Source organism: Chelmon rostratus, chromosome 19 (genome assembly GCF_017976325.1).
Source record: "Chelmon rostratus isolate fCheRos1 chromosome 19, fCheRos1.pri, whole genome shotgun sequence".
Lineage (NCBI taxonomy): Eukaryota > Metazoa > Chordata > Actinopteri > Chaetodontiformes > Chaetodontidae > Chelmon > Chelmon rostratus.
In genome coordinates this window covers 16,795,869-16,823,414 of record NC_055676.1, presented here as the reverse complement: position 1 = coordinate 16,823,414, position 27,546 = coordinate 16,795,869, and the positions used below count along the sequence as shown (strand labels likewise).

Below are 27,546 nucleotides of genomic sequence, written 5' to 3'. Positions count from 1 at the left end.
TTTCTGATGCATTTTATCAGCATGTTCATCCAACATGTCTTGTTTAAAATGTGTGAGATGATTCATCTGTTTCCTGCTCCTGCAACCTACAGGAGACATCAGAACCACTGCCGGTTTTGCCTCTGTGTCATCAGATCTGAACTCACTCACCAAAACTGGCACCAAGGTGGCAAAGTGAGTCAGACTTTAAGGTCTGCTTCAGTATTCTCTGGGCAGGAGAGTGAGTCCCTGACAGGTCCAGAGCTTTTTAGCTGTGAACAGGTGAGGTGTCACATCAACAGCCAATCATTAGATTTGATTTAGTTAGAAAACGGCACATAAAACAAGAATCCCCCCCCCCCCCCCCATATTAGTTACTTTAGTCTGTCCCCTGGAGTGCTGCATCTTAATGCTACCATTCACCATGAAATGCCAAGCTACTTTTTCTCTACAGAAAATTGATTCTGATTTCTCCAGATGAGCTGTCAGTGGAATAAAGTGATTTTATCAGTCATAAAATGTCAAATGAGCTATAAATATTTATATAAAATGGCTGGGAAGCACTATGTATAGATATCAGGGAAGCCAGCTCAGTGAATATTTATAAAAGGGAGCTAAAAACTCAGCTTTTTACTCTAACCTTTAACCAGCTTTGTCTTTCCTGATGCAGGTCTGAAACTTTTGTGCTTTGCCTTGTACTTATTTCATTACTATTATTCAGTGGTTTTTTTTGTTTTTTTTTTTACCTAATATTATGCATTGTGTGGCTTTTATTCTCCATCTTATTTTATATTAAGTTTTCACCCCTGTTTTTATGTGCATTCTGTCTTTTTTCATGTAAAGCACTTGGTGCATGGGATTTATTTCATGCAAAGCACTTTGACCTGTATTTCTTGTATCATAGGTGCTATACAAATAAAGTTTATTGTTATTATCGTCACCAAAGAAAGGAGGGTAATTCTGTCAATCAGTATAAATGTGCTTCAAATAAAGGCACCTTTGTCAAAACAGACACCCTATTGTCACTTAAAACAAAGCAGATAATTTTATTAGTGCTTGAATAGCTTTTTAATGAGCTTTTTTAATTGACAGTCCACTGACTATTCATTCTGTGGTTCTCACTTCTGCGCCTGCCATTATAATGCATTGTTGTCAACTTCTGTCAGATTGTATTTATAGTTTTATGTATCCATCTATTCGTGATCCTTTAAGGCCAAAAATACTATTTTTCCAGTCTGTCAGCACACATATTAAAGTGAGATGATTTGCAAACATGGATTAGCTTTAAAGTCAGCTGTCAAAAAGCCAAAACTTTGACTCATAACAGCACTCTGGTAAAAACATATCCAAACACACATGGCTGTACCATGTCTGTCACGCAGGGGTAATGGCGTAAAGTTTGGGCAAACTGCAGCGATGAAGAAAAAACAGTGGATAATATGGCTCTAATTGGATTCATTCGTTATTTTTACTTTGTGTTTACGCTTTAAACAGTAGCATGGCCGCTTTAGAGGTGTTGTCCGACGAGCTTGTACTGCATTGAGTGTATAAAACAGAGCTTGGTCCCCGGATGGCTGAGTGGAGTAGAACAATCCAGTAGGCAGAGAGAGTGGACAACCCAAACACGGACGGTTAACGTTAGCAGACAACTATCAAACAACGGCGGCCTGACAGACATTTACATGAACAAATTATCTTCACCGGTAAACGATGTGACCAAGTGAGGAGGACACCGTGGTGAGGACTGTCAGAAACACATGACAACCAACTTTGGTTGTTGTGAGAGGCGCACCATGGCATCTCAGCCGAGGTAGGCAGACACAGCCGCGGCTAGCTGCTAGCTGCTGGCCGCTAGCTTCACAGCCCGACTCAATGTTAATTAGCTAGATACGGTTAGCCAGCTCTGTAGCAGCAACACTTCACACGCATTTAAGTAAAGTTTTAGTTTACAACTCCGGGAAAGTATCAGAAGGAAGGTGGGTGCGGGTTGGCGGTTTTCTGCGGTTAATATAAAATGAATATGCGGGGGTTTTAGCTTGATAAGCAGTTCGAGGAGGAGGTGGAATCAGCTGGAAAGAGCAGGCTGATGTGATTTCTACCAGCTGGTCAAAGGGGGCTGCTGTGTTTATAAAAGCTATTTTGTGTAAGATAACGTTTACGTGTTTAGACACGAAGCCTACTTATATGTGACAGCTTTTAAAACTTCACCGTCGTGTTTGACTAACTTGGACTTTGGATAAACGAGGTTAAAACAGCAGAACTCAGCAAAAGGGTTTGACTCCGGAGTGTTTGTGTTAATGTCATTTCACTGAATTTTCCTCCAGCAGCATCAACATGTAACTTAAGTTCTGATAATCCGAGCAGAAGAGATGTATAACAGCCAGTTTGCAATGACATCTTTCTTTCTGCTGTTATGATCACCATCTTTATTTATCAATATAATGATGTGGCTTCAACTTTAATCAGATGGCAGCTTGATCAATATTATAGCTGTCTGAAGATCCTGGTCATGTATTGCAGACCAATTTAAAAAGTGAGTCTGGGTTTTAAAGGCACATACAAGTAGAATATATCTTTATATTGGTTGTTTTTTTGGGTTGCTCATGCATTTTCTGATATATTCTGGTAGATTCTGGCAGATTACTTGTGTTTTATAATCTCTTAAACCAAAACTGTGTGTTCCTGCAAACCAAAACTGTGTGTAATCATTTTTGGGAAGTAAAGGGATAATTCACCCCACAATAAAAAATATTTTTTCCTTCTTATCCATATTGGTGTTTATCCATCTAGATTTTTTTGTTCTTTTTTTGGCGTGAGTTGCCAGGTTGTGGGGATACATACCTGTTAATGTTGGGATTTCAAAATACGGATTTTCCACCCCTCTCTGGGCTGTCCCACCACCATTACCACTATCCACATACCCCTTACATTTAGGCAAGAGTACTCACAGTGAATCCTGAAATCACCAGCAGGCAGCATCTGGCCTTTATTAGGTGGTCAGAATTAGATCCCTGGTTTAAAGTGAAATGCAGTGAACATCGGCTATTATATATTATATACATGCAAACAAAAAAGGGCATATAAGTTCAGCACTTAATTTAAATAGGATAATTACGAGACTGGGAGAGATAGCAAAATACAGTCATTGAAGTATGACTGTACATTGGAGCATATATCTGCACCTCTTGTGCATGCTAATGCTTGGCAGGTTTGTCATGCAGGCTCACATCGCCTTTCTCGCCGTGTGATACACTCAATTCATTGTGGCATATTGCAAAAAGCATGACTTTGACGGATGTTGCTCTTCATTAAGTGCAGGTAAGCTTTGGTGAGATACTTGCACAAACGTTTAGCCTTTTTGACAGGCACTCAATCCCTCTCACATTCATCCATCTCCTTGTTGCTCTTCTTGTTTTATTTGGTTTGACTGGTATAGTTTGGTAAAAAGAGAAAAGTTCCTTCATGAAATTGCTCGCAACAACATCTGTGGATTATCTTGAGTAACCGGGTCATGATTTCCCGAAACAGACATTGCTGTTGAGTTTTTCAGATATACTATTTTGGTGCTTTGAGCAACCCAAGCTGAGTGCCACCTAGTCCCATTTTAGTAGAGAGAAGGCAGACATCTCTACAACTGATATCTCCAGATCTCGGCAACTCGCATCAAAACAATCTAGACAGATAAACAGCACTACAGGTAAGAAGACAAAAAAAAATCTCCATAATTTTGGGATGAACTGTCCCTTTAAACACCCATAGGGAAACAGTGCACTGGCAGCAAAATTGTACAACAATTGTTCAGAAGTATGTCATTAGGTTTGGGAAGAAGAGCATCAAAAATGTTGTTAAGTAGTTAAACAGCATGGAAGAAGTGTCCAAATTTATGGAGGTGGACAATACCTGAAGGTTGGAGAGAACCTAGCCAACTGATGACAAAAGTCAACTTTGTCAATTATTTATCTTTTAGTATATAAAATGTGGAAATAGTAAAACTAGAAAAGAAGTTCATGTTCATTGTGTTCCAAGAGCTATCAGTCATTATCCAAATTTTTGTCAGTCAGTTTTTTATCAACTAATTGACTAACTCACTGCTGAAACTAAACCCTCTGCTTCATATCACTGTGGGCCTTTAGCTTGTTGCTGCAGGTGGGGAAAGCAAAATGTTTCTGCCTAAAAAAACAAAAGCAACATTAACATTAACTGCTTTTAGGGATTATTTTTTTCAGGTCTGAGGTAAGTTTTTGATGTAGTTAATTATGGCCAGCCAACTCTAAACCACAAAGATATTCAGTTTACCTTCCTATATGTCATTTACTATTATATATGCAATTCACATAATTGAGAAGGTTAAACTATGGGATGTTTGGCATTGATTGATTAATTGATCAAAATAGTTAATTTTCTATTGATTGCCTAATTGTTGCAGTTCTTGTAACATCAAAACACTGAACAATGGCACAATGAATGAAATTTTTTTTTCATGGTTTCATGAATTGATGTATTTGATATTTTTCCAGCATCAGAACTTTTTTTTTTTTTGTGGGGGGGGGGGGGGGGGGGGGGGGGGGGGGGGGGGGGGCTATTCTGTAATGTGGACAAGTTGTCAGTTCACCTTTTTATTCAACATTTAATCAGTTTCTAGCTTTTGTCATCTGTCATTGGTAAATCGGTGCACTAAGAGCACTCTCTTTCTGTTTGGTGGAAGGTTTTACACAGAGGACACAAAGTACAGCAAACTGTAATTTGATTTAAAGACAGGAAACTTGCCAACCAAACTACCAACAGGGTCAGCCAGTCTGCTCAGAATAGTTGTCAGTGGGCCAGTGGGGTTAATGTTCAGCTTGTCTGTTGAATACAGTATTTGTGCACATAAAAAAATACTTGTTAAAGGTCCAGCATGTAGGAATTAGTGGCATCTGGTGGTGAGGTTGCAGATTGCAATCTATTAAATACCCCTCTGCACACTCTTCCCTTCCAAGTACGGCATGGCAAGTAAGGCACGCTCTAGAACCAGTGTTTGGTTTGTCTGTTCTGGAAGAAGACCCGATATGTAGATACAAATAGCTCAATTTAAGGTAACAAAAACACAACAGTCGTAATTTTCAGGTGATTTTACAGTAATGAAAACACGCCTATGAATGATTCATTTCTTCCAGTAAATCCTGCACACTGGGCTCTTAAATGACTAGAGGTTCACCCAATATTAAGAATAAATCACTGTTTGAGTGCTAATTTTAGATGGTTTCTGTTCCAGCCTCATCAATAATTCAACCCCAGATGTTGTTCTCACAATCTGTTTCTAATTATTTCTGTAAGATGCTTGTGCTGCATCATCCGTTATGTACAATCATCAACAAAATGTATGTTTCATGTTTGTTTTGGAGGGCTAGTGTGTGTGTGTTTAATACCAGTACAGTATGTTGCTTTAGCCCTGGATAGTACTGATGTAGGGCCTGTGACTGGGCAATGCCAGTTTGTGCTGCACCAGTAATTTGGCCAGTATCCCTGCTAAATTAATGAGTAAGTGCTCATCTGTTTGGCTTACTCCCAAATCTGTGCTGCTCCAATTGTTGCCATGGAAGCATCCCATTGGGGTTGCTGTGGATGATCAACACTGTATTTTGGGAAGAAAACTGCAAAATTTCTTAATGTTCTGGAAAAATAAATGTTCAGTTTACTATGTTAAAAGCATTAAACAGGGCCTGATCCCATGGGTCCTGCTTTTGCTTCACAGTGTAATTTACTATACTGAAGTAGCTCTTTCAGCTATTGGCATCATTTCATGGCTAGTAGTCATAATCATGCATTTGATGTTTGCATGTGCTGCACGCCATCTTTAGGGACTAGAGAGAACAGATGTCATGTTGAATCCTCATGGCGTCTGTGAGTCTAATTACACTTGTCTGTAGATATGATGGGCACTGTCTTCTCCCATTAGACACTGCTGCTCAGCCCCCAGGGTAGATGAGTCTGTGATAAGATGCCATAAATATGCTGTCTCTAAATTTTCTGATGTCATTAACCAAAAATGGGTTTATCGTAAGGATCAGACACCTTCGTTGTTTCGGGGAGGTTGTAAGTGTATAGAATCGTAGACAATCTAAAAAAAAACAAAAACAAACCAGAACACAGACATAAAAAACAGGCTGTATTGTAATCTAAGTCACTGAGTAAGTGGAGTATGTCATCAATGATGGTGAGATTCATGTTTTAATATTTAAGGCACCTGCTGCATCTTTACCTCATCTGACTGGGTAATTGTATTTAGTGTTAGAGTTAAAATGATGCACTTGTATATGCAATGCTGATATAAGATCCATCTTTCTTTTATAATATTGTACAGCGTTTACAGTGAAGAGAGGAACCTTCTTCGCCTCCGAGCATGGGAACAGAGGAACCAAGAAACAAGCCAAGCCAAAGAACTCAACCCTGAAAATGTGCCACTTTTTGGGGAGCCATACAAGGTAAAGACTGTGTGGGAAGTGATGACACTGTCTTAGTTAGCCTCTTGGCAGTGTTGCCTCCAACAGGGCTTCTATTGAAGTTCTTATGGATAAAAAGATCCTTATTTTTTGGCTTCTTAGAAAAGTTGTAAAAGCTCAATTCCATAAGTGTTGCATGCCAAGTATAATGTATAAGGAATGTTGTTGTATTGGTTTGCCCTGTTATGCACATAATGTGCAAAGATAAGTCTTCAAATGGACTGAAAATGTTTTCAGAAGGAGTAATCGAACATTATTTTTGGTAAATTTTGACAGCCTTAGAATAAACCCTATTCTGGAAAAATTGCCCCACAACATACAAGAACAGTGGACAACTCTGGAGTCTCGTTATAACAGGGAACATCATGTCTCATTTCTTATAATAATATTTATTTGTTAATTAATGCGTCTGACAATATTTATGGTAATTGGGCTTTATGCTTGAAATGCTGTTTTAGTGCTGTTAATTAGCAGTGCGATGCAGTGGATTTTCTTGGGGATTTAACCATGGGTTTAAAACATCATCCCAGTTTAATTATATTTATAAGGAGGTTTTGTAAACTGAGATATGTGTCCTCTGTTAATATTACTAACTGTTAGCCCTTCTTTTTGTAGACAAACAAAGGGGATGAGCTTTCCAATCGAATCCAGAGGATGCTGGGCAGTTATGAGGATGTGAATAATCCCAATCCCTTTGCCAGTGAACCCATTCCTACTTATGTAACCTTCTCACAGTCGAATCGAGGTCAGCCAAACACAGATAAACCAACCAAGCCTCCATTCCATAACCAGGTCCATTACATGTCCACCCAAAGTCAGAAAGCTCTCTCCAGTAACGGTTACTCATCTCAGCCCATGAGGACGTCCACTGCTTCTTCTTCTCCTAACCACCGTGGACATTCATCCAGTTTCTCAAATGCGTCTTTGAACCACAGTCAGCTCGGCCACTTGGCACATCAACAAAAGAAGAGAGAAGCCTACTCAGATCTCAGGGAGTCTGTCAGCCTTCCCCAGGAAATGTCTTCTCAGTCTCCTGATGCTCAGCCTTTACCCTTCCTGCATTCCAGTGACCAAGATACCACTGACATGAACACTAAGGACACCTTTGATAGACATCAGCTTCAGGGGTCCCCAGATCAGCCCTCTGAATGTGTCAGCACTATGGATGTTTCCACATTTAACACAAAACAGTCCCCCAAAGATGCATCTCTGTCTCAAGCCAACAAGGGTAATGCTCTGCCTTCCCAGACCTTCAGTTCACTCCTGTCTAAACAGCCCAGCGTAGTCATGACCCAGAAGCCTACAGCGTATGTTCGGCCCATGGATGGCCAGGATCAGGTGGTCAGCGGGTCACCTGAGCTAAAGCCTTCACCAGAGCCATATGTGCCTCTACCGGAGATAATCAACAAATCTGATTCGGGCAAAGTGAAGATGCTGCCACAGTTTTTGGAGGTGAGTATATTGTCTTCAATTCAAAAACTGTGAAATGATATTTTAAATATAATATGGTCATTATCTTAGCTTAGCATTAAGTATGGAAACAGAAGGAAACTGCTTGCCAAGAAATGGAAATAGTCCTGCTTGTACTTCCCTTAAAACTGCAACTTGTTTTTACACTTTTGTTTCTGCACTGATCAAAGAAACAAGATGAAATGTGTTAATAAGTGAACTTTAAGTGGATCTGTTAAGTGGACTTTGGTAAGCTAGCTATTTCCAGTCTTTGTTCTAAGCTAAGCTAGGCATAGGCACCAAAACTACTTGGTTAGGTTTAGGAAAAGATCATGGTTTGGCTTAAAATAACTATTCCTTACAACAATCAGCACTGACTCTTGAATTCATACGAGAATCAAACCCAGTGTGAAAGTCATCTGTTTGCTGCTGTTATCGCCCCCTGCTGGTACTGTACCTTCATACACACATATACCTTTCACACCTAGGTGAGGCAAAGCCTTACACTGATACACTATCCTGTAGTGGATGAGTGGGTCCGTCACACACTTTGGTACGAGATTGGGCTGGACTGTAGTGATGTGGGTGTGTTGTGTATTCTGCAAGACTGCAGATAGACCATCCATTTCAGTATAATAGTATACAATTGATTTCTGCTTTTTGAGGTTTTTCCTCTTCAGAAACATGTATATTGTGATGTTTCATATGAGGGCTGGGTAATTGAATCTGGTTAATCAAGATTTTGGCTTCCAAAGATTATGAAACCGGTGTCTTTTTTGCCCCTCCCTAAAAGCCCAAACTCAACTCACAGCCAGGCTGTGGCATGTTTAGTTCAGCTCACTGCGGTCAAGTGAGCTGCTGAGTGCGAAAACCCAGTCAAGCCAACCCTCACTTGGATTCTGATGCCCGTCTGTCCGTGCTGTTACAGTACTGCTGCTTTCATTGGCCAAAAAGGATGAGAGTCCCATGTCAGCAATCCTCTCCCATATCTTATACCAAATAAAAATGACTGTATAATGCACGTCATATAGTAAAGAAGTCTTTATATTTATTAGATTATCTATTATTATTATCTATTATTACAAGACATTTGTTTTTCAGTTTAATTATATTGAAAGTTCAAGGCAGAGAACTGTTTAAAAGAGACTTTTTTTTAAAAAAAGGTCAATAGATGCATGATGTTTTCAAAGTCAATGAGTAATCATCTTCAAGAATTGTCATTCAGTTTTGACCAAAATAAACATATTTATGATTTTTGCCGTACTCAAGTGGCTTACTATCACACATGATTGTCTTGTGAATCATATACCACTGAAGCTCTTGTTTCACACTTCCTGGGACTGTGTGGGAAGTGATAGGAGGGAAGTCCTTATTTCTCAACACTGTTGTCTGTGCTTGAGTAGAGTGTACTATGGACTAAGAGGATTGTGTGCTTATTGATCTTTAGGATGTTCTCTGAAACCCCTCCATAGTTTTTCATTTTCTTGCTAGATTGTTCCGGCGTACAGGTAGAACTTGTTTTGTTCTGGAGACTTTTGGCTGAACTCTAGTTCAACTCTACTCATCTGTTCTTTGTCACACATAAACACACACAACCCTTGCACCTGCAGTACTCCACACCTCCCCCTTACCCTCCTGCAGCAGCACAGCAGTGCTGAATGTGCTGCTGTTCTCACTGCTGGGACTTGTCCAATGTAGGATAGCTAGGCAGTTACTCATTCCCCTATTTCTCCACCAACCCTCCACTCCTCAAGTAAGCGATATATATGACATTTGTGGATATAAAATATAATCGGAATTGTCCCTTTGGCCTCCAAACTACTTAGAGGATGATTTGGATCTTGTTTTGGGCAGTTCTACATAACTGGAAGAAGTAATGTGATTACAGTAGTGTGTTATTCCTAACACAGGTCAATACGAAGATGTCATGGGTCAGGGAGCAGACTTCCTTGTGCACACACTATCACATATAGTCACACTCCAGCCCTCTGCCCTGTTATGTTCCCGAAGTGATAAAGGCAACATTTCGTGGAAAAAAGACAACAGAATATAAAACATTTCATAAAACACACAATTTCAGATTATTTGTAGTTCTTTTGGGATTTGTTGTTTTGTACTCCACTGCACTTATGAATGAATACATCAGTAGTTTCTGTTTATATAATACTGCCTGCCAGCATGCAATATTGCTGAATTCGAGCATGTGGTGTCATGTCTCACCCAGGTGCATAGCTTGGTGTGTGTGGCAAGCACCCTGTGGTTTGTGTGTGCACGTGCGTGCATGTGACACATACTTGGTCGTGTACATATACACTCAGCTGCCTCTGATAACTTCAGCCCTGGGCTCAGCAGAACAATAAATGAGCTTTGTCACCAACTTACATTACTGCTCTGGGGGCCCATTCACTCTGACCTTATCTCAAACACTGTCCATTCAGAAGGAAAAGCTGAAAGACAGGCCTGAAAACAAACTGAAATGCAGCCTGTTCACTCACTCACTCACTCACTCACTCACTCTCACACAGTATTATCTGATGTGGGGGTTGACCTATGTCACTCATCTAGTGATTACGGGCTGGCTTGTTATATTGATAGATGTTTTGCCCACCCCTGTTTTCTATACATGGGGGAAGACAGAATATAAGAATCTCAGATTTTTTAAAGTCAGTCTGTCTCTTCATATTTCAAAGATCAAATATTCGCCATTACAAATAATTTCGTTCAACGTCTTCTGTTAATCAGGTGTTCTGAGGAAGATTTAAAATGTCTAAATTAAAACAAATCAAACATAGAAATAATATATCAAAAAATATAAAATATAACAATATTCATTATTTTATGTATTTCCTTTTTTATATATCCATTTATTGTACCATAATTAAATGAAAAATATGTGTTAAACTAAGTTATTTAGCCTTTTTCTTTAATGACTGAACAAATTGTTTGTCCTTGTGACATGGATTGTCTGAATTTCAAAAGAGAAAAGGCTCCCCCGATTTGACAAAATATATTTTGATGATTTTGAGAATGTTTTGGCTTCTTCTGCACAGCATGGATGCAGGCAGGACATTTGAACGGGCTAATTGCGAACAGAAGGATTCAAACCAACTAAGATAAAACAAGGAGTTCACACCTAAAAGAGATTTTGGTCATATCGCACAGCCTTACCTGCAACTCTCCACGAAAGTTAACACTGAAATGCAATGCACCTCTCCACTTAGCTTTCTTTAGTTTTCTGTGTTGTGATTTGATTTTACAGTGGCATCAAATCAATGCATTCAAGTCATTACAGATAAAAGCTAAATAATTGTGCTTTTGACATTAGTGTTTTACTTTATTGCGACATATTAATGCATACTGTACATACAAAGGAATTGCATATAACAATGTGGATTGTATTTTTTTTTCTATGTGTGAATTGTTTTCATTCAGGCATTTTAAATCTTCTCAAGTCTTCTGTTGTATTGTACATGTTTTCAGTGCCTCACACATTATACCTACAGATGATTTTCCACATTGTTGTTTTTAAGATTACTTTTGAATTACAACTGATCATGTCCCTACTAGAGATGGACAGATTAATAGATGCGGGTAATAAATGCGAGATATAGTTGAACTGTCCACATCGACAATAAGGAGTGATTTATTTATTTTTTCATTTGGCTTGTTAACTGCGATTTGTTAGGAGCCTTGAAACAAATCTTTTTGTGTTTGTGGTCTTCATGTTATAATTGCATACAGGTTTTTCAGCTCTTGGAAGCTCATCATTTCTTTCCTTTTTACAGACAAGGACAAACGAAGCTCAGTGTGTTGAGGAGATCTTGAGGGTAAGTCTGGCTGTTAAAAACTCTCACACTTGGCGTGTGTTTATTTACGTTTGAGCTTAAAACATCTAATCTGCTTGTTTACACATTACTGACTCACATAAATGTGGCCCACACGAGTAGCAGTCCCATGTACTGTGCATGTGAACACAAATAAAAGCTTTTCATGGAAGTTACACTTATTATATTTCAATATAAGATGTATTTCTCAAAATATGTTCTATACCCTGGATACTGATATCACCGTGTATTTTTAAATAGTAGTTTTAAATTAATTTTCATAAGTTAGACAGCTCTTGTTGCACAATAAATGGGAGTGCACTTTTCCTGTTACTTAGATATGAGAGCATTCGGCTGTCATGTTGAGATGCTGTAGCTGTATCTAAAGTTGACTTTGTCACATTCTAAATAACAGAACAGCAAAGACACATTTTGCTTAACAATCCTACGAACTTGAGCAACTGCCGATAAGCTTTTCTTTAGCTTTCTTACCACACTCTTCTGCTCTGGATCTGCAGTATTTTCCTTATCACAGAGTTTCTGTGTATTTTCAATCATTCACTCACATCACAGCTCCAGTGTAGTTCACAAACATCAGTATGAGGGCCACTGACCAGTGCAAGGGAAAGAATGAGTACCAAGTACCAAATGATCAGTGAAATTTCAACATTTGTATTTCCTGAAACATTAAAGACATTCTGACATAGACTATTTAGCAGCGTATAGGTCCTTTGCAGCAGCCTTAACATGTTTGTTTTGCTGACATAGAGTTTCATTCATTAGATATTTACTGTAGGAGCAAGTTGTTCCCTTGTTATTTTGTTCAGACATTAGTTAACAGGCAGCAGAGGCTCTAATATGTGAAAGAAACCTATTCTATACGCCACCAATGATCTGTATTGTTTGACACCAAAAAGCACCATTACTGTACATGCACTGGTGTAACCTGAAGCTTCATCAGCGTGATGCAAAAGGAACCTGGATTCCTCTGACAAGTCCGATTTTTGGTCTTTTTCTGAAGCTGCTGTGCCCTGAACCTTGCTTGATCAGCGCCCCACAAGGTTTTTGTCTGATGGAGCTCATTCAAGATATTTGAGTCTGATAGTTGCTGCATTATATTGAAGCTGTGTATTTTTAAAGAATTCTTGCTATTCCCATTTGAGTCATTTTATCCACCAGCTATTTCCATCCATGGGATTAACAACGCTGGTACTGGTTTGTATTTTTACACAATTGTCAGTAAAGCCATGACAAGTTGTTTTGGAGATGTTGCAACCAATTTTAACGTGGCATGATACTTGGCACTAGCCAAAGTTATTAAGGTTTATTCCATTATATGGTAAAATTTCTGCCATATCATTCAGAACTATGCAACAGAAGTCAAGATTCCCCATCACAAAAAAAACAATTTATTCTCAATTTCTCTAATATTTCCCACTGAAATTATAAGAAAATTCAAAATTGTAGATATTCTTTCTCAGAGAAACAAAGGCGACATGCAAAATGTGGCATTTTCATTTGGCTGCTTCTCAGTCTTCAAGCTGCAAGAAATATGATAAAATATCCTGTCTCCGTCGCTGTATCTGAAATACACAGTTTGATGGAAGTTTATCTTCTCAGGAAGAGTGAACCTGCATGCATCAGTGTTAATATAGAGTGATGCACATCACTCCCTTATTTTCTTTTTTTAAACTGCCCTCCACAGGAAATGACCCACTCATGGCCCCCTCTGTTGACAGCTATACACACACCAAGCACAGGTGAAACCTCCAAGTCCCCGTTCCCAGCCAAGGTAAGATCTTAAAAGTCGAGATTTATTGAAATCTTTCTTGATTTTATGCCCACTGGCACTGGCCTCGTGTACATAGGAGGAGGAGTCTTGGTTGCAGTAATTCTGCATCCTCACCATCACCTTCTCAGATTAAGCCCACTGAAAGAGGGGGCAGGGGACAAAATCCTAGTGATGCACAAAAAAAGTATTCAAGTGTTTAACTGAAGATAATGTGCAAAACTCCCTCTCTTTTGCCAAATTAAGGTCCATTTCTGTGGTATGGTGGAGGGATACTCACTGACAGTCATGGGTTGGCTTCGATGCCCAAGCCAGTATGCTAGAAACACTGCAGTTGCACAGTGGCCTTCCCCATTATAAGATAATTTCACCAAACACAGTCATGCTTCCCAAAGGTTTTATACTTTCTGGATGCTCATTGAGCTTTCTTTTAGTGTCAGCCTGAGGTCAAATTGTCAGCTGCACAAGAAATGGACTAGTATATGGCTGAATTTTGTTTCAATATGCTGTAGAATCAAATCAGATTTTCTAATTTGCATGCAGGATATCTCATAATGTGACATTATCAGATTCCCATGCAGTTTGACGAGGACCCTCATGTTCAGGGGAGCATGTTGTCTCTCACCTCTCTCAGGTCCAGCTTTACATGGCCGCAGTAACGCTAAAGCTCCAAGATGACCAAAATGATCAATTTAGTGTGCGTGTAGATGAAAATGTATAATTCTAAATCAGGCAAATGTTTGACCCAGATTAGAGATTCCTTGTGTTTTTTTGTTCTTCACAGGAAGCAGAGCGTGACTCTTTATGTCAAGGACAAAGTGAGTAACGAGGGAATGAAGCAAAAATACAATCTCAATATACATGTTCATCTCTTCTTCTTTATTGTTCTCTTCTTCTTTTATTCTCTTCTCTGTTTCTGTGGCAACTTGTACAACCAACTGTGCCCAATTCTGTGAACTCGCCACAAAATACCAGAGAGCAACAACCCTACAATTTCATCTCAAATTAGCCTCCATTAAGAGCGAGAGGCAGAAGAACGTCTCATGTAGAGGCGAGGCAGTGTGATCTCTCACTATTCTTTCTTCCTTCTCTTTTACTGATGTAAATGTACTGATTTATTAGTCTTGTTATGTGTCTCTTTCATTTCACTCTTGTTTTTGGTCACCATTTGCTGGTTTCCATCCATCACCTACTACACATGTTTCTGCTCATTCCTTTCTGTCATGTTTTCTTATTTTTCCATTGACTTTTAAATGAGTCAGAAGAGTAAATACATACATACCAGAAAAACAGAAGCCTTTCAACACAAAAGCATAGTCAGTCATATCAAGCAATACTGTCTGCCTGCAGTTATCTCACTAATGTTTATATAGTATGTTTTGTGGCTGCTTTGGCTCTTATATGCATGACAAAAAATAGATTGTGTGTGCTGTGTGTTCTATTTAACATTATGTTGAGCAAGAAAAGCAGTTTTTGTGCAACAGGCTGTGGAATTTAGGAGGGTGTGGAGTTTGGGAAATGCTAACAGAACATTTTAGGAACCGTTGCTTTTGACAGCATGCAAGTGTTTTAAAAGTTTGGTCTTTCTAGTGTTTGATAAATGTGAAGGTGTCAGTAATATTTGCCTGCTCAGCTGCAGTGCACGGGAGCCAAATCCACCTTAGTGTGAGTATTTTTTTACGGTGACATGCATTTTTTTTTAATGTTGCTGAACAGTTTGTTTCCTCTGTCATTTCTTTGCAGAAAACCATGACTCATCTCCTCCAGATCCATCCCAGCCCCTCCAGCAGAGCTCCTCATCGTAAGTGACTTTTCAAAACGACAGCTTTTATTCATTTCCAAATAGGGCGTGCAGTTGAGCCATAAACTGCCAACCTGAGGACCATTTAAAGTTACTGAGCCTGAAAGAGAATCATTGGTTTCATGCAGTTTAATCAAAATAATGTCTTAACCAGCTGCCTTCATCAGAGCTTTTGCCAAAGCTTTACGGGCTGTTTTCAGCCAGCCAGTCAGAATCAGCTGGTTTCAGTTTGCTGTGGTTACACCGACATCAGTTCACATCAAAGAAGCATTTTACAAACGCTACAGTCAGATATACTGTCAATAAAAGACGCTATTGTACATTTTTTTCACCTCCAATTCATCTGTAGATTATTTTCTCAATTGTTTCGTGTATAAATATAAAAAAAGTAAAAAATGGCTCAGTCCAAGATGATGTGTTCAGAAAGCTTCATTTGACCAACAGACTAAAACCCAAAGAGAAGATTCATATGACCAAAAACACAAAGAAAGTCGCCACATTTGAGAATCTGTTTGAAATTTTGAATAACAACCAAAACAATAAATCACGTAATGACTATTTGTTATAACTCTGGTTTTCAGAAAAAAAGTAGAATTAACAAATTGCCAAAAAACCCAAATTGAAATTGTTTTCTTCCCCACACATGTTTGCCAGACACACTGTTTAGCAGCACAGCTTGGCCATGTGGCCCACAGTGTTTGCTGTTTAATTATAACTGTAACACCACTGTGTCATATTATTGTGTTGTTTTGTGTGTGTGTGTGTATGCTGTAGTTCATTTGAAGCAGCACATTCCAAAGGGTTAGAGTCCGCCAGCTCCAGCGACTCAGAGAGTAGCTCAAGATCAGAGTCGGACAGTGAAAGCACCATCGAGGAGCCACCTCAACCCCCAGTGAGCAGCTCAGTGAAAACCGAGGTGATTCACTGCTTCTCCTTTTTGTCTGTGTGCGCTGAATAAAAGACACAGGAACGTGCGTCCTCTGTTTCTTGTTCCCTAATTTTTAAAAATGTGTGTCTTTTTATAGACTGATGCTCCAGCAGTGACCCATGTTGATTGGCAGTTGGGGAACTGGATCAGGTCCAGCCAGCAGAGCTCCAGCACTGAAAGTCAAAGTGGTGCACATGCCTCTGAGAGCCCCGCTCACAAACAGCCACCGCCCACTCAAACCTCCAAGCACTCCAGTGTAGAGGTGGTCGACCCCACCAGGGAGTCTAAATCTCAGCTTTCTTCCCACCAGAAAGAGTTCACTGATAGCCTTGGAAAACCCCAGCAGCTCAGTGAAGGCCCTCAGGACAACTGTAACCAGCATAGTAGCCAAAAATCCCCCTCTGCTGATGTGAACAGCTGTAGCAGGAAGCTTTCATGCAGCACACACGCCTTAAAACCAGCAAAGGCAGGTTGCCCAGGTCACACTGAAGCGGCTCTCGATGTGAAGTGTGAGGAAGTTGTAGCCACGAGAGACAAAAACCCGTGTTTCACAGATAGACCCAAGGTAAAGACGAAAACAGGACGCAGCAACAAAAGCAAGGACAGCAGTGACACTAAAAGAGACAGTAAGAGGACTTCTAAACACACTTCACTTGACAAGCGAAAGGCTGGATCAGTGCCTGATGTCTCACTGGTCCTGAACAGTCATTGTCCGTCGTGTGGCGTGCAATATCCGAACCCCTGCTCCTGCCCCGCCCAAAGTCCCGCTCAGCTTGAGCAGCTGTCTCCTGCCCCGACAGTCAGAATCAGTTATAGCAAAACAAAGTCTGAGACCATCTGCCAGAAGGGCACCAAGATTCCTCACAAAGCAACCCACAGGCACCCGCAGAAGACTGGGCATGCAGCCAAGAGTTCTCGGGATCCCTCCAGGCCTCCTAGATCCCTCCTGGTCAAGATTGAACTAAGTCTGCTCTCAAGAGTCCCCCAGGCCTCCGGCAACCGCCAGGAGCTACCCGGCGGTGCAAGGAAATCAGTGCTGGTCATAGAGCAAGATGGAGGAGGCACTGATGCTTCTACAATACAGAAACGCACCAAAACCAGCAAAAAGAGTATACCTCAAAATGTGAGAAATGTGAAGGGCTGCTCCAGCTAGCATACATCATGAAAGTCTGTTTTTTTTTTTTCTTTAATGTGTCATTTCTGTCTTCTAGGTTGAGGTAGACAATAAAACTATTCCCAGGAAGAAACCGAAGCTGGAAAACAAAAATACCTCATCAACTTATGCTTCCATCAAACTGGAGTAGGTCCCATAAATCAAACCTGTACTTGTTCTTACCAGAATTAATAATAACTAGATTTTTTAAATGAAAAGTTCTTTTCATTGTGGGTGTGAGTCAAGTCAGAATACACAGGCTCCCTCATCTTATCTCCTACAGAAGTTCCAGCAATTCAACAGATCAGCGGGAACAAAAGAAGGCCAAGAAAAATCCTGTTCCTTTCCAGCCGCCTCTGACACCCAAAGACGCCGCTAAAGACTCAAAGTCACACAAACACAGCTGTGGGGAGACCCAGGAGACCAGTAAGGAGGCTGTAAAGAGCAAAGACTCCCACAAGCACAAGAGGAGCAACGGAAAGCACACGGAGCGCCCACACTGTGTACAGGTGACTCTCAGGATATAAGCACTGAGCTTATTAATATCAAGTTAGCACTGTGCCTCGTCTCACTAGACAAGTTTCAGCAGGTTCAAATAGTTTTAGTGATTGTTGGCTTATTAATTAGTGATTAAACAAGAGGGAAAACCATTCCAATATTAATTAAACATCTGCCCTGCAATCCCAGCAGAAGCCCCCAAAGAGCAGCCTCTCCGTCCCGTCATCTTCACAGCCCACCAGGGAAGCTCTGACCAAGAGGCCTTTGCTCAGATTTGAGGACAGGTAAACATCCTCTTCTGCTGCTTTGTTAAAGCAACATTATGCAACAATAACAGCTTAAAAATTATTATACTGAAACACATCTTTCTAACTTTATTTACTGATTGGATGAAACTGGATGATAGTTTGTAGAAGTAATAAAAAAGCGATTTACATTTTTTCCTGTTTCACAAATGGCTTTAAAGATTACTTAAAAGCTAAAGGAACTGCTAACTGCTGTCAAAAAAAAATATTTAACCAGGAGTAAGTCTAATTGAGATTAAATATCTCTTTTCCAAGCGTGCTCCTGGTCAGGCAGCAGATCATTTCTGACACATTCTGATCACGACACATTTACACCTTTCATTAACATGCGTTCTTCCCGATCTGGATACCCTGTGCAGATACAAGTTGTATTTTAACACCAGGTGTCAGTCCAAAGAAAACAGACCAACATTTCTGCATTTTTAGTCATGGTATTTTCCTGATTTTAGTAAAGTTGTTGCCACAGTTTTGCTTAAGAGCAGTGCACTTATTTTCAGTCAAGACTTGTGTTAAGAACTATCAGTATATTATTGTTACTCCTCGAATAAAACTTCTTTGACCTGTAGGCAGTATCCAGTGAAGCATTACATAAAGGAGGCCAAAAAACTGAAGCACAAAGCAGATGCAGAGGTAAGTTTCTCTCTTGATTTGTATATTTACTAAAATCACTGCAGTCTACCCAGAAATGCATGTAGCTCAAAACCAAATTGTGTTTGTTTTTGCTCTCTCGCTCTCTCTGTAGTCAGATAAGCTCAGCAAAGCTTTTAACTACCTGGATGCGGCCATGTACTTCGTTGAGAGTGGCATTGCCATGGAAAAAGTTCCACAGATTTCAATGTCTTCCTACACTATGTTTGCAGAGACCGTGGAACTGCTCAAGTACGAACCCACTTTTATTATCCGTTATCTGCACTATTAGTTGCTTTTGGTAATTATTAGCATGCATGCTTGCAAAGAGTACAGGGTAGACTCTTCCACACTGTATGACACTGAAATGTTTTTCTACATCAAGTTAAAGGACCAGTTTGTAAGATTTAGAGGTATCTATCAGCCGAATTTGGCAGAAATTAAATATAATACTGATACTACCTGAAAATAAGAATAGTTGTTTTCATGACCGTAGAATGATCTCTTTATGTCTACAGCAGGTCCTTCTGCTGTCTCTGTCCTCCTGCCATGCCGCCCCACCGTGTTTCTACAGTAACTCAGAACAGACCAACCAATTGGTTGCAATCTGGATGCTGCTAAATTCTACAGACTGGTCCTTTAAGGTTTTGGCTCCATAACTGAATTTGATTCATGCTTTAGTTTTACTGGCACATTCTCCACTCTCACAGGTTTGTTCTGAAACTAAAAAACTCAGTGGACCCCTCTGCTCCACCCTCAGAAAAGGACTTTTTAGCTTTATGGTAAGGTGCAGATGACACTTTTATGTGCTGTTTCTCCACACACCAGTATCTAATTAGATGTCATTACTGTCTATGGCAAGTTTTTAAGCTTGCCAACATCTATATTTTGGTCATTGGCAGCATTGAATTTTGATTTGCTGTCATTTATTTATGTCAGAGAGATGTTGATTTAACTCCATTATCTTTATGTGGTGCTATAGAACTGTTAGACATTTAGATTTAAGAGCTGATGAAGTATTGGAAACACTGACAACAGCAACTCGTATGTGTGGGTTAACTCTGCCAGGTAGAAGATCTAGCTCTGATGCATGTGTACCATTTCAAACACGTCTGAGTATCTTTTCCCTTTTTGTTGTGGCTCATGCCTCAAATGAACATAAACCCAGAGAGCCTATGTGTTAGCTTAGCTTATGTCTTGGAATTTAATGTATGATTGATTTTAAGGGTATAAAATATCCTGAACTTAAAATAAGCCCATTTGTCTTTTCTAGGACTGAAAATGAGTAAGAAGTTGTTGACCAGTCTGTTATTTGTTTTCTACGATTTATTGTGAATTATGAATCTTACAATAACATTTAATTTTGTCTTGTAGTTTGAAGTGCCAGTCTCTCCTGCAGATGGCCATGTTTCGCCACAAACACAAAACTGCACTCAAGTATTCAAAGACTCTCACGGATCACTTCAGTGTAAGTATTCATGTATTACTGTTATGTGTCAACACAAAATGAAGCACCTCTGCATAGATACATCAGTTACAGTTAATGTTTTGTTTTGCTAATTACATTTTGATCTCTTCTAGAACTCTGCTCAGAAAACACACGCTCCTTCTGTCTTAACATCTAAGTAAGTCCTCCAGTTTTGCAAGTTAAAATCACTGTTGGCCGTCATTGGGGTATTAAAAAAAAATAAACATTAAAAAATCGCCATCTTTTTACCCGTCTCCTTGTAGAGTCGCAGACACCCCGTCCCCCATGCCCAGCATGCCGTCTCCAGCCAGCGGATCCTCAAGCTCAGGACCTGGCTCCAACCTCAGTGGCAACGGGTTGGTGGTGGACCCTGTCAGCAGCGCTGTGGTAGTTCCACAGGCCATTGAACAAGTGGCGTTCACCTACGTCAACATCACTACGTTATTCTTGAGCGCTCATGACATCTGGGAGCAGGCAGAGGAGCTGGCACACAAAGGCAGCGGTAAGAATGGAATAAATAAAATACGCTCAATGCTTTTAATTTAAATTCCTTCAAAATCTTCACACCATGTGTGACTCTGGACAGACATGGATGTTAATGCAGCTTGACCTTTTATAGCCATGAGGCGATGCTTCTAGCGTGTGATGTTTGAAATGTTTCTATCTGTTTCAGGTATGCTGACAGAGCTGGACACAGCTATGGGCCCCCTGAGCCTGATGTCAAGCATGAGCTCTATGGTCTGCTATACAAGACAGGGTGTCCACTGGCTGAGGCTGGACAGCCAAAAGATAAAGTGACCAACAACCTGCTCCTGGATGCCTGCAAACCCTGCAAGCTGCCCGTCACTCCTGAACTGTCCCTCAGGCTTTGTGCCAGTCATCTTCACTTCACTTGGACATTAACTCGTCTCATGAGAAAGGCAGACACAGATGTCATCTCGTGTGAGTCCATAAGATCACTGCACTTGTTATACTTTTTTTTTTTTCTCTTATGTCCACGTTGGTGTCTCTCTCTTTCCCTCTGGCACTTTTAAGAACTTTGGTTTCATCTGTTGTAATTTACACATTTCATGTCTTGCACCTGCTTTATACCTTTCCGGTCCTTTGTCAGCTGAAGTCATGGGATCAATTGGGGCTTTGTGGATGTAAACACATCAAATATAACCAAAAGTACAATTTGGTGGCTGTGTGATTTTACGCTTAGCCTCAGTACTGACACAGATCTTATTTATTATCAAAGCTTTTGTTATTGTTTCCATCATGAGCGGTAAAACACCTGTAAAACTGAAGGCACTTAAGTCATTGTTCAAAAGTATCATGTTCCGACTTTTCACAGTTTTTGCTACTCGATTTTATTTCATTTCTCTTATGAGAGATTCAGTTTCCCTGTTTCAGTCTGAAGTATTGGTTTAGTTTGGATTCAGGGATTTTGTATTTTTTAAGTTCTGCATTGGATTTCTCCCACCAATCAGCCAGGATCACCCATGGAAACTCAGTCAATTTTTATAACATTTGTACCAGTGACAGTCTGATTTTGACTATGTATGAAGTAGAGACAGGTTGAATATGGGTCACTGCTTAAAATGTTTAGTAACAAATCGAATTGTTGGCATCTGCATTTTCAGTTTTTCAATAATATACAATAATGCAGTAATATGTGCATTTATAAGGATAAATAAAATACAAAAAAAACATGTGCCATACTGTTAGACATGTGTCCTCTTGGGACAAAATACATGTTGAATGTTGGCTGAATTATGTACAGATGATTATTGCCCAAAACAAGATAAGTCTGGACACCTTCAAATCACAATCACTAGATAAGGAGGCATTTTTAGACAGTGTGAAAGCTGTAAGTCTCATCGGTCTGAATGAAGGAGTCACTGTGTATCAGGTGGTGTAGCGTCATTAGAATTTCAAGGCATAACCATTTCTGCTAAAGTCTCACCTGTCTGCTCCTGTAAGTCCTGGTTTGTGTCTTGACTCTTGTCTGATTTGGAGTGAATGATCGGAAACTGATGATTGGTCACATGGTTTTGTTACGGCGGTTGGCGGCTGCAGCTCAGGGTGGTGGCAGAGGTGATGTGGCTGTCCTCATGTCAGACCAAAGCGGAGTAGATTTTATTCTCGTCACCGAGTGAAAATCAACTTGTGCCTCCTTCTAATGGAAATGATGAGTAGTTTGACATCCCTGTTTGACCTTCCTGAGGGTAACGTGGTGCGTGTAGTGGTTCACATTGGCTGTCAGTTCGAGTTACTTCTCAAATACAGTGGAGCTGCCACAGTCTTCCAAAAGATATGAAGTATAGTAGTACAGTAGTGTTGCCTTTATTTGTTTTTTGCACCAGTAAGCTGCTTTCTTCCTCTGTTTCCCACACTTTGTTGAGTTGCAAAATGTTTACTGGATCTGTGGGAGTAGAATAAATGGCCAAACTATAGCTTACTAAAGAATGCACTTTTGTGAGTATTTGTAGTTCATTTCAGTGCGTTAATGGACAAAAGACAAAAAACTTGCAGGACTCGTCTTCACTCGTTTATTGTAACTTAGATTCTAAGCACTAAAGCATGACTTTTGTTTGCTCAAATTTGTTTAGGTGTTGACATCACACGATACAAAGCTAATCAGTATGAAACAGTGATGCAGGGACAGAAAAATTGCTTTAGATTCGCGCATTAAAATGGCGCATTTCTTGAATAGAGTACCGTTGGGTTTTGAAATGTTGCGCTTGTTGATTCAGTTGATGTGTCTGCGCAGTTACACGATAAAAGGGCTAAACGAGGATCACAAAGTGTTCCTAACTTTATTTTCTCACATAAATGATGATATTTTTTTAAGTAAGGAGCGAGAACACTGGTGCCAGATCATCAGCCGGCTGCTATAGAAGCTTTAGAGTTTCTCACCACGGACGTCTGCACTGAATACGCGGTCATGTTGGCGTTCAACGTTTAGAAACTGTTTTTTTGGTGTTCTAGTCTTTTCCAACCTGTGGCTTTATTCCCATCATCCCTGATTGTTGGTGCTTCATCAATGGATTTATCTGCAACAAGTTTACACTTCTTGTCCAAATAATTATTTACTGGAAACATTTGAAGGATGCTTTCTTTTTTCCTTTTGTGAAATATGTAAAGAATTTGTGTTGCAGTGTACAGAGATGAATAAACACTGGAAATGAGTTTTTCTTGTTTATTTTTCTCAAAGAAAATTGGAATCACAGTTTAGTATTTTGTTGTAAAGGTTGTTAAATAACAACATGTCTGACATGTATCATGTATCACAAAGTGCTGTAAACATTACAGCTGCTGCACTTCAGATGTGTAAGTGCAGCCGTTTAAGTTTAATCCTTTCACACATTTGATTTTCATTAGTGTATCACAATACATATAATAGAGTTATAAGAACTCTGTAGACTTAAAAACTGCATTATTGCTGATTTATTATTTTTTTTAAGTATCAAACTGGATGTACTGTACAAAGCTTGAATGATGGTTTATGTTTCTCCTGCAAAGTTTGGGTTGGTGAAAGCGGGCTGCAACAGAGGAATGACACAACTTAGTATTCACACTCCCATAAAGACTTGTGTTCACACCCAACCATAACAGGCTAATCAGTAACTTACCGCGTCAACGTGGCTGGCTGTTCGCGCTGGAAGACTTAAGTCGCTCAGTTTATACCCCCGGACTCGGAAGACATAGTACAGCAGTCCAACGATCAAGACGAAAATCACAATGGCTGCAATGACGGCGCCAGCTATCAGGCCTCCTTCTGTACAAACAGAGATGCAGAAATGTGTGTCAGCGTGGATGTTAAACGTACTTTTAATTTAAACTTAACGTGCAACAGTTTCTCTAAAGCTAACAACACATCTACACTTGTGTGACAACCAGCTGCATCCAGTGGGAAAAAAGTAGAAGGTAAAAAGTTACTAAAAGTAAGAAGAGTCTACAGCCGTGCTCGCACTTTTGTTGACCTGTAACTCAGAACCACAAATGTAAACCTTGTTGTGCAGGTGAGAAGCAATCCAGCGAATAATTCTATAAATGATGTGACAGGTCTGGAGGTAACTCTCAGATTGTAGAGAAACTGTGTTTGACACTTACGGTCGACACCTCCTGGACCATCAGTGGGAAAAATTGGGTTTCCACCATCATCTGTTGAGTAGTCTGAAAGAGAGTTTCACATAAAAAAGCTTTTCAACTGCTGCTTGTCTTTGTAACCCGAAATGAAAGCTGCAGACCAGAGCCCCCATTCCTCTTCACGCAATCAAAAAGTCATTTAAAAGTGATCCTTACACTGGCGGTGGCGGCAGGCAAAACCTCTCTTCTGCAAGCAGTTGTTGTCATTCCAGTATCCGTCATGGGACATTTCCACGCAGTTCTCCTCGGCCGCCTCCCCCGGGTGGAAGGCTGCGTTGGGCTCTCCGGGAGCCCAGTTGAGGAAACCCAGAGACGTCCTGTCTGTCCAGGCCCAGCCGACTAGGAAACCAAACATACAGGCATCAAAAAAAGGTTGGCGCGCACACACCCAAATCTTTAATGCATAATCCAAAGCCGTGCTCTGAAAAAGTGTTTCCACACTCACAGTGGCTGTCCCTGGTGAGGCCGATCCAGATGTTGGTGTAGTTGAGGCTCCTGATGAACTCCACCTCCGCTCTGCTGTGAATGGACGCCAGCTCTGTCTTGATCGACTGGCAGTGGTGTCTGGAGTCCGGCCAAGAGAAACCCTGCTCGCCGTTGTACACGAAGTAACAGTGGTGACCGTAGGGGATCCAGAACGGCAGACACTTCCCATCACCGGGGGCGGGAGTCGGCGGCGGTTTCTCTGAGAGACGACACGAGTTACATCATTGACAGCGCTTCAGGTTGTAGACTGTGCGTGTTACGAAAAAGCGGACGTCAGATCGGTTTTGGGCTGTGTCACATACCTGAGGAGATCTTGCAGATGTAGGGCTTAGCTTGGTCACACCTTGTGTCGTTCCAGGTCCCGTGGAACCAGCGTGACCCGTGCATGCTCACGCAGCCCTCGTCCTTAATGTTGCTGGGTTCTCCTGGTCCCCACTGAGTGAAGAAAACTGGCCAGCCGTCTGTCCACATGTAGGAGCCGTCATCCTGCGTTACAAGACAATATAAGGTTGGATTCAACTGTTAAAACTTACATTCTTCCAGTTCTCCCTTATGGAGTCTGTCCATACTGACTGAGTTAATTCTTCTGTAGAAAGTAGCTCCACTTGAGAATAATGAGAAAATAATGTTTGTTTGTTGGTGTCTGTATATCTTGATAACTTTCTCAATCAGCTTCTTACTTCGTTCTGCTTATTTCCCTTGAATATGAGGATTTTCTGCTTGTCTGTAAACCTGTTCCACTATGTTTCAGAGGGATTTATTGTACTTTTTACTCCTTCACATCTTTTTGACAGAAATAGAGACAGGTTAATTTTTAGAAAAGGATTTTACATTAAAAAAGATATGCTCATGAAATACACTGCATTGTTGAAGATTAGAGCACAGTTCAAAACAACCAAAGATTAGGATTACAATAAAAATCCCAAAACATACATAATGTAGATTTGTGCATCATCTCACGTCTCCTCAGATTGATCTTGTGACCCTTCGGCTTGGAACCACCGGATTAACTACTGTTTAAAGTACATAGAAGAGCTCAAACTGAACCAGCTTTAACAATAAAATCATACTTACACATTTATGATGCAGCAACAACAATCTAATAATGTCATATAATAATAATATCAGTCAGAGGGGTCATTTTCCTGCAGTACTTTTAGCTGATTATTATTATGTGTTTTGAATGCAGGAGTATTTTCTACATTGTTGTATTGGTGCTTTTTACTAGTACTTTTTACTAGTATATTAGTTGCTTGGTCTGACCTGAGATCAGCGTTTGAGTTTTAAATTCTTAATAATTTTTTAAATAATAAGTTTTCATGTCTTTAATTTGTGGCTAGCTCAGCACCTCCCGCCTGAGTCCGATCCAGGCGTCGGCTTTGCCCTGCAGCACCACTCCGGCGACGAAGGCCTGGTCGTAGCTCATGTCGATGCTTGCCAGGTTGCCTCCCTGCTGCTCGCATGCCGCCTGGGCCGCGTCCCAGCTCGCCGGCTCCTCCACCAGCTTGTAGCAGTTCAGGTACCAGGAGATGTAGCCGGCCGGGCAGGGGCTCTTGGTTGGGGGTGGAGGGTCGATGCTGCTTGCTGATGTGGAAGCAGACGGACTGAGTGCAGGTATTTAGCTGCTGTACATTTGAAATGTTAATAAAAAGAAATGAATATTATTGGAGCAAAAACGTGTTTACGGACATTTCTTCCTGTAGCAGACAAAGCTATGATCCTTATGGCAGGCGTCATCATTCCACTTGCCGCTCACCAGGTGGTTGTGAGCCATCGCCACACAGTGCTCCTGTTGAGAACAACGAGAAAGCTTCAAGCTATCTCATATAAATGTGAGCTTTTTAAGCAGCGTGTGCAGGTTTTATTGCTGCTGCCCTGCTCTAATTATCATGCACAACTCTGTAGTGTCAGTAAAGTATCCTCACTGCTCCTCCTGCGTTGTTGGGCTCCTTGTCGTTCCAGTTGGTGTACAGCACAGGGCTGACCCCGTCACTCCAGGCGTACTGATTCTCCAACAAGAGATCCGACAGGCCGATCCACGTGGGGAGGTGTAGATCTCTCAGGTAGCTGGACACAAAGTCTGAAGGACAGGAGAGGATCAAACGATGGCGGACAGTCTCTTATACCTGGATTCACTGGACTGTTTTAACTCCCACACATTTCGCTCACCATTCTCGTACTGGTCGTCAATGACTGCCAGTTCTCCACCTTGGTCTTTGCACCAACTCCGAGCATAAGACCAGTTGGCTTTGATGTCATCTTTCTTCCCTTTGAACATGAAGCACTTGTCCTTGAAACGCATCCAGCCTGGAGGGAAATAAGGAGAATAGGTTCAGACTTCATGGACTCTTACAGGTTGCATAATCAGTCCCAGCTTGATTGCTGCACATGTGTGTTTGTGTTCAAATAAACTACTTTTAACGCTGTACTATACCTACACACCTATCACAAATGCAACAATGATGCTGCATGATATATAATAAGCAATGGGTAAGGCGGGGCGGAAAAGGAAGGAAGTCAGTGAACCAGATAGTCACTCTGTTGTTTGTGCTGCTCATTCATGAAATATCTAAATAGAAATGTAAATCATCTCAGGGTTTATGTTGGCATATTGCCCGACCCT

The 27,546-nt window shown here is 40.6% G+C and overlaps 1 protein-coding gene and 1 long non-coding RNA gene across 3 annotated transcripts; one reads left to right on the top strand and one right to left on the bottom strand.

The window, feature by feature from the left end:
• Positions 1–1,596: 1,596 nt before the first annotated feature.
• On the top strand, positions 1,597–23,644 carry aff1 (AF4/FMR2 family, member 1). 2 transcript variants are annotated; one of them, XM_041959981.1, is made up of 19 exons: positions 1,597–1,789; positions 6,323–6,443; positions 7,077–7,913; positions 11,696–11,737; positions 13,440–13,526; positions 14,308–14,341; positions 15,267–15,324; positions 16,099–16,240; positions 16,350–17,375; positions 17,464–17,552; positions 17,689–17,914; positions 18,096–18,187; positions 18,775–18,838; positions 18,951–19,087; positions 19,546–19,617; positions 20,210–20,303; positions 20,417–20,460; positions 20,567–20,805; positions 20,977–23,644. In XM_041959981.1, the coding sequence occupies exons 1-19, from the start codon at positions 1,737–1,739 to the stop codon at positions 21,099–21,101; spliced, it is 3,582 nt and encodes a 1,193-aa protein (XP_041815915.1). In that variant the 5' UTR covers positions 1,597–1,736; the 3' UTR covers positions 21,102–23,644. The 2 variants fall into 2 exon arrangements, with proteins under 2 accessions (XP_041815915.1, XP_041815914.1); XM_041959980.1 differs by having other exon boundaries at positions 18,093–18,187.
• Positions 23,494–24,518, bottom strand: LOC121622913. Its single transcript, XR_006007805.1, has 3 exons — positions 24,402–24,518; positions 23,921–24,066; positions 23,494–23,830 (listed from the first exon to the last, which is right to left on the bottom strand). It is a non-coding gene; the product is annotated as an uncharacterized LOC121622913 (long non-coding RNA).
• Between the last annotated feature and the right edge of the window lie 3,028 nt (positions 24,519–27,546).